Below are 6,749 nucleotides of genomic sequence, written 5' to 3'. Positions count from 1 at the left end.
CCTAGCTCGTGGCTGAGTGGGGCTGGGGAGGATCCATCCCCCAAAAGCGGGGTCATCCCGGGATACCTGTGCCTCAAATCCTTCCTCCTTCCCTTTTCCAGGTGCGGGAGAGCCCGAGAGCAGCTCTGGTGCTGGTGTCTGTTCCCAAATAAAGGATATTTTGCACTCCTGGCTCCCCGTGCTGGGAATGGGGGGGACTGTGGGAGAATCCTCCATCCTGGTTAGGGCTGCTGGGAGGTTCTGGAGGTCCGGGTGGGGTCCGAGGGCAGCCCCCCCTGCCCGAGGGGGTAACAAGTGCTGCCTGTGAATAGGAGACAAAGGGGGATTAGGGAGCAGCGGGGAGACGATTAGAACCCATTGACCTGCCCTTGGTCTGCAGGCAGCGGGGGGGGGGGGGGGGGGGGGGGGGGCCCGGCCCCCCCGGGGCCCCCCGGGGGGCCGCCGTGTCCCGGGGGGGGTGCTGAGCCCCCCACCAAGGCGGCTTTAGGCTGCTCCAGGTGTGGGGCAGGAGGGGAGGGGGCGGTGGGGGGGTTTAATCCTGCTCTGCACCCACCAGGGATGCCGGGACGAGGCTGAGGAGCTGCTGGGATGGGGATGGGGGGGTCGGGGGGGTGTCTGTCCTCGAGGGCCACCCGTGGGAGGCTGTGACAGGCAGCGCTGTCCCTCCAGCCTTTCCTCGCCCCGCAGGGGCTGTTTGCACAGCGGGGCCCCCCCCGGGGTTGTGCTGACAGCTCCCGGGACCCTCTGCCCCAGCCCGGGGGGGGCCACACCGCGAGTGATGACGGCTCCACGCCCATCAATCATCGCCCGCGGCTGGGGGGGCCGAGGCACAACCTCCCCTTTCCCTCCCCCCGGGGGTGCTGAGCCCCCAGGATTGGGGTGGAAGGGGGTTTCGGAGCTGGGGCGGGGGGTTGCTGTGTTTGTGCTCTCGGGGTTTGGGCCGAGTTCCTGCCCCGGGAGGTGTGAAGGCAGCGGGGGAGGGAGGGGGGATCTAATGTGGGTCGTTCACACTAAATCAGCGCCCCCCATCCCGCAGATGGGGGTGCGGGTACCCTGCTGCTCCCCATCCTGCCTGTCCCGGGGGGTCCGGTACCCCCTTGGCACCGACGGGGAGGCCGAGGCACGAGCAGGAAGGCAGGTAAGTGGTTTTGGAACTAAACCCCTCCCTCCCTGTGCTGCCCCTCAGGGGTGTTGGAGCCCCCCCAGGGGTTACCCCAGCTCCCTGCCGGGGCATTTATAGGGCACTTAACACCTCCCGCGGCCAGCAAACGGCTGGTGGAGGGGTCCACAGCCTCCCCCTCCTCGGGGGGAGGCGAGACCTGCTGGGTCGGGGTGGGGAGGGGGTCCCCAGAGCCCCCCGGCACTGAAGCAGCTGGTGGGTGATGGACAGGCCGGGGCCGTGCCTGGCAGCCTGGTGACAGGAGGGCGACAAAAAGCCTCTGCCCCGCAGGCCTGGTACCCTCTCCACGCCCCACAGCATCACCTCCGTGGGGTGGGGGGGCGATGGGGACCCCCGAGCGGCCGAGCCCTCCTCCCACTCCCCCCCATCCCACCCTCCTTCCCTGCGCGGAGCCTCTGCCTGCCGGGAGAGGTCCGGCCCCTCTTCGCGGGGCTCTCCCCCCACCTTTAAAGGCTGCCCCTTCCCCCTCGTCCCACCTCCGGGCCGGGCTCCATGGGTTGGGGGGCTGCGGGCGCTGCCCCGGGCGGCGGCACCGGCCCCAGGACCGGAGGCTGATGGGGTGGGGGCGCCGGGGGCAGGATGGACCTGGATGCCCCCGAGGCTTAGGACGTGCAGCCCCCAGGGCCGGAGGAGGAGGAGGAGGAGAAGCCCCTGCCCCGGCTGCCTCCCCCATGCTCCGGCGCTGCCCCGGAACCCTTGGCATCGCGCGTGGGATCTCCTGGAGCCTCGGACACCCCCAGAGGGGGGATCGCCCCGGCGAGGAGGGCTCGGCGGGAGGGTCCTCGGCATCCCCTGCCCCTGGCACCGCGGCGAGCCCGCCGTGGCACAGCCGGTGGCCCCCGGTGGCCGGGGGGCTTCGAGCAGCACCATGCAGCCCCTCACCCTGCAGAACCTCTCCATGTAAGAGCCCCTCTCGCTGCCACCCCCCCCCCCTTTTTCCCTCTTTTTTTCCCCCCCCCTCGGGAGGAGAAAACAACCAAATCCCAACGAAACTCCCTGTTTTTTACCCCACTCCCCTTTTATTTTTTTCCCCCGCAGATGTTTCCAGCTCCTCATGTTCTCCTGTCAGACGCAGGTAGGTGAATGTGCTTTGCTGACCCCGAGGTGGGCGAAGGCGTCCCCTTTGTGACCCCCCCCCGCTCCCCCTGCCCCGAGCTGACCCTTCGCTTTGGGGGGTGCCCGTTGCCCTGGTCGGGGGGCTTTCCCGGGGGGCTGGTGTGTGCCCACCTCGAGTGGCACCGAGTGCCAGGCAGGGAGGGATTCAGGGACGGAGCTCCAGGGATGGAGGGTTGCAGGGATGGAGTCCCGGGCAGGGAGGGATGCAGGCATAAAGTTCCAGGGATGGAAGGATGCAGGGCTGGAGCTCCAGGGATGGAGTCCCGGGCAGGGAGGGATGCAGGCATAAAGTTCCAGGGATGGAAGGATGCAGGGCTGGAGCTCCAGGGATGGAGTCCCGGGCAGGGAGGGATGCAGGGATCGAGCTCCAGGGGTGGAAAGATGCAGGGATCGAGCTCCAGGGATGGAGTCCCGGGCAGGGAGAGATGCAGGGCTGGAGCTCCAGGAATAGATGGGGGTTTGTGTCCACGCCGGAGCTGCGCTTGTGCCCCCTCAGCACCGACCTCGAGGGGCTGCAACTGGGGGTTCCGCAGTGGGGATCACACCCCCCCGGACCCTCCGGAGGGTGTGGACAAGGCTGGCAGCGATGCCATCCCGCGCAGGTGACACGTTCGTTCCTCGCAGCCCTGCCCGGGCAGGGGGATGTGCCGGGTCCCTCAGCCGGGAGCTGCTGCCGAGGGGGTTAACGGGGTCTGGACCCCCACCAGCGAGGGGGGGGGTGAGGTTTGACACCCCCTCCCCTCTTTCCTCCCCCCCCCGCACCCTCTGGGGCTGCACCACCGCTTTTTGTGGCTTTAGAAAGGCAGCGCCTTTTAAAATCCACTGTTCCATATCAGCACCCTCTGCTCCAGCGCCCGAACAAAACCCCCGGGGCTGCGGCCCCGCGGCATTAAAACATCCCCGGGACCTTTTTTCTTTCTTTTACGCTCCCCCCCCCCTTTTTTTTTTTTTCCCTTCCCAAGGTAAGCGCTTTTATTTCTTTGAAAATGAGAGGGGAAGGGAAGAGCCTTTGATGGAGAGGGGCCGCCCCCCCCTCCCCTATCCCATCCCATCCCACCTCCCGCGACAGCCCCAAAGGCTTTAAAGCAGATCCCGGCAGGAAATGAGTCCCCGGGCGCACACAAAGGTGGGCAGGGAGTTTGGGGGGGGGAGGAACCATCCCACTTCAGGGCTGGGTCCCCCTCTGCCTTCCCAGGGAGGGTATTCCACAGCCTGGGAATGTGTGTGGCAGGTCCCGTGCCCCCCCCACGCCCCACGGACGATGCTGTGCACCCCAAGCTGGGCCGGTGGGACCCCAGATGTCCCCCCCCTGGAGTGCATCCCCTGTCCACAGACCCTTCCAAGCTGGTTTTGGGGCCGGGGTCCCTCTTGCACTGGGACTAAAGTGAGTTTTCCTTTAGGATGTGTGTTGAGAGGGTCTGGTTGGAGTGCAGAGAGGGATGGGGGGGCTGCCCACCACCCCAAATCCCCCTCCCCACCTCACCTGCCCTAATTAGCTGCTCTTTTCCTTCTGACCACCCTCGTGTGCCGCTCCTGCCTGGTCAGAACAAACCACAGAGCTGTCTCAGAGTCCAGGATGTTTATTCCAAGCTCAGGATGGACTGGGAGGGGACAGTCCTGCTCCTGGGACACCCAGCCTGGCTCTAGGGGGTCTCACCCGCCCTGAGGGACCCATGGGGGTTTCCCCAGCTCAGCTCCTGCATCCCAGGCTTTCCCTGGGACCTGCTGAGCATCCCTGGGGTGGCTGTGCCGGGAGGAGAACATCCTTCCCTGCATCCCCCTCCTGCCTGGGATAACCAGCAAGGTCTCTGCCCACCCCACTCCCGATCCAAAGCAAGCCTTGGCTGCTGCTCCAAGGGAACCAGGGGGCTGGGAGCTCCCTCTGCCCATTCCCAGGCTCTCCCCCCCTGCTCCCCTTGCCGTCCCGAAGCGAATTGATTCCGTTTTTCCCTTTGTAAACAAAGGGGGAGAACCAACCGTCTCCTAATTTTAACCAGTACGTGAGGGACCAGGGGGCCATGACGGACCAGCTGAGCCGGCGGCAGATCCGGGAATACCAACTCTACAGCCGGACCAGCGGGAAGCACGTCCAGGTGCATGGGAAGAGGATCACGGCCACCGCCGAGGACGGCAACAAATTCGGTGAGAGGGGCTGCTCAACCCCCCCTAGGAAGCTCATGGAGACTCCAGGGGAATGTCTCTTCCCAAAGGGTTTTGGAGGGGGAATGGTGTGGGGGGAGCTGTTCCAGCCCGGCTGGTTTTATACCCAAAAATTCCCTCCCCCTGGATAACTCGGCTCCGAAGAGCCCTGACCTCAAAACTTCCCAAACCGTGGATTTCTCCGGCTCCATGCAGTATTTATAAGCTCCATATTCAGGGCTTTCTAATCTCCTCCTGGCACGAGACAAACAACTTTTCCCAGAGGAGAAATGCCTGATCCTGGCATCCACCTCTTAAATATCCATAGGTAGTGGGCAGATCCCATCCCGGTCACACCACCCTTCCCGTGGGATTCTCCAACCCGGGCATCCCAGCCCCACAAACCCCCTGGCTGGAATCCCTCAGAACTTCAGGAAAGGCTTTTCCAGGCCTGGTGAGCAGCGAGGCTGAATCACCACCTTTCCCGGGGCTTTCCCTGGATTCTCCCAGGATCCACCAGGAGTGAGGGTTTTGGTGTCGCTGCCACCCCTCTGGAGCCAGGGCTGTTGTGGAGGAACGATGAGGACGGGGATAATTAACCTGGTGGGTTAATCATAATTAACCTGCTGGACTCGATCTGGCCCTGGAGAGCCCATGGAATCCTGACAACGTGGATGCACCGGAGGGGGGAGGGAGGGGCTGGTGCCTCCAGCAACCCCCACTTTGGCTCTGCTGGGTTTTAACAAAGCCCCCCTGGGCATCCTGATCTGGGAGATTCCCCGGCAAGGGCTGCCCTGCCCTGGCTGAGGGGGGCAGGGAGAAGGGGATGGGAGGGGGGATTTTGGTGCTGGAGGGGGTGTCCCAGCCCCTACAGGACACATCCTCTGCTCCCAGCCAAGCTCATCGTGGAGACGGACACGTTCGGGAGCCGCGTGCGCATCAAGGGGGCCGAGAGCGAGAAGTACATCTGCATGAGCAAGAGGGGAAAGCTCGTCGGGAAAGTGAGTCCTGGACACCCCCAACACTCCCTAGGAGTCCCCAGGGCCCCCCCAACGTGTCCCCCCAGTCCCTGGAGCTCAGCCTGGGAGCCCACTGAGAACCCCGGCCGGGCTGGTCCCCCTGTCCCCACTCACACGGGTGATGTGGATGCACTGGGGGGGCTCTGCCTGACCCCCCCCCTTTGCCTTCATCAGCCCTGGGTGCTGCAAGGAGAAGCCCCCGGGGAGCTGGTCCTGGTGCTTTGGGGTTGAATCCGTGGGGAACGGGGTGGGGGGTGATGGAGATGAGGTTTGGGGTGATAAAAATGGGCTTTGGGGTGTTGGGGGGGGTGATAAAAGGAAGCTGGAGGGTGGGAAGGGCGGGTCGGGGATGGCAGGGATACACTGGGGGGGTGGGTAGGGGTGGTGACAAAGAGGGTCTGGGGGGTGTTAGGGATGGGCTGGGGGTGACAGATGAACTGGAAGGGTTTTTTAGGATGGTGAGAAAGATGGTCTGGGGGTGAGAGAGGTGAACCAGGGGGTGCCAGGAGTGGGCTGGGGGTGACAGAGACGGTCTGGGAGGTGCCAGGGATGGTCCAGGGGCTGACAAAGATGAACTTGGGAGGTTTCAGGGGTGAGCTGGATGCTGACAAAGACAGTCCCGGGGGAGTGCCAGGGATGCTCTGGGGAGCCCCAACACCTCTCGAGTCCCACCCCCAAGTGCCCCTCCCCATCCCTGCGGACCCTCAGAGCCCCTCTCCTCCTCCTCCTCCTCCTCCTCCTCCCCCCGCTGCAGCCCAACGGGAAGAGCAAGGACTGCATCTTCACCGAGATCGTGCTGGAGAACAACTACACGGCGTTCCAGAACGCGCGCTACGAGGGCTGGTACATGGCCTTCACCCGCCGGGGCCGCCCCCGCCGCGCCTCCCGCAGCCGCCAGAACCAGCGAGAGGCCCATTTCATCAAGCGCCTGTACCGGGGGCAGCTGCCCTTCCCCAACGCCGAGCGCCAGAAGCAGTTCGAGTTCGTGGGCTCGTCCTCGCCCACCCGCCGCTCCCGCCGCACCCGCGCCCCCCGCCCCTAAAACGCCCGGACCCGCCCCCGCCCCAACCCCGGAGCTCCCGGCCCTGGGGGCTTCCCCGCTTTTCTGGAAACACGGGGTTTTTAGACGCCCCCTCGGGCCGGGGGAGGGCTGGGTTTGGTGTCGGAATTCCCGGAGGAGCATCCCGCGGGATCCCACCCAGCGCCTCGGCCCGCTCCCCTCGGAGGTGGTCGCTGGGCTCCTGCGTCCCCGGAGCGTCCCGTGCTGTCCGTGCTCGCCACCCAGCGCCTTTCGC

General features: G+C 65.4%; 1 protein-coding gene across 1 annotated transcript; it reads left to right on the top strand.

The window, feature by feature from the left end:
* The first annotated feature begins 2,048 nt into the window (after positions 1–2,048).
* Positions 2,049–6,496, top strand: LOC113962818 (fibroblast growth factor 17-like). The gene is made up of 5 exons (XM_027673590.1): positions 2,049–2,080; positions 2,219–2,255; positions 4,261–4,438; positions 5,330–5,436; positions 6,209–6,496. Exons 1-5 carry the CDS (start codon positions 2,049–2,051, stop codon positions 6,494–6,496), a joined length of 642 nt encoding a protein of 213 aa, XP_027529391.1.
* The last annotated feature ends 253 nt before the right edge of the window (positions 6,497–6,749 follow it).

This window comes from Neopelma chrysocephalum, unplaced genomic scaffold, assembly GCF_003984885.1.
Source record: "Neopelma chrysocephalum unplaced genomic scaffold, ASM398488v2 Primary Assembly neopelma1_185284, whole genome shotgun sequence".
NCBI classification, from domain to species: Eukaryota; Metazoa; Chordata; class Aves; order Passeriformes; family Pipridae; genus Neopelma; species Neopelma chrysocephalum.
This window is presented reverse-complemented; position numbering and strand designations above follow the sequence as displayed.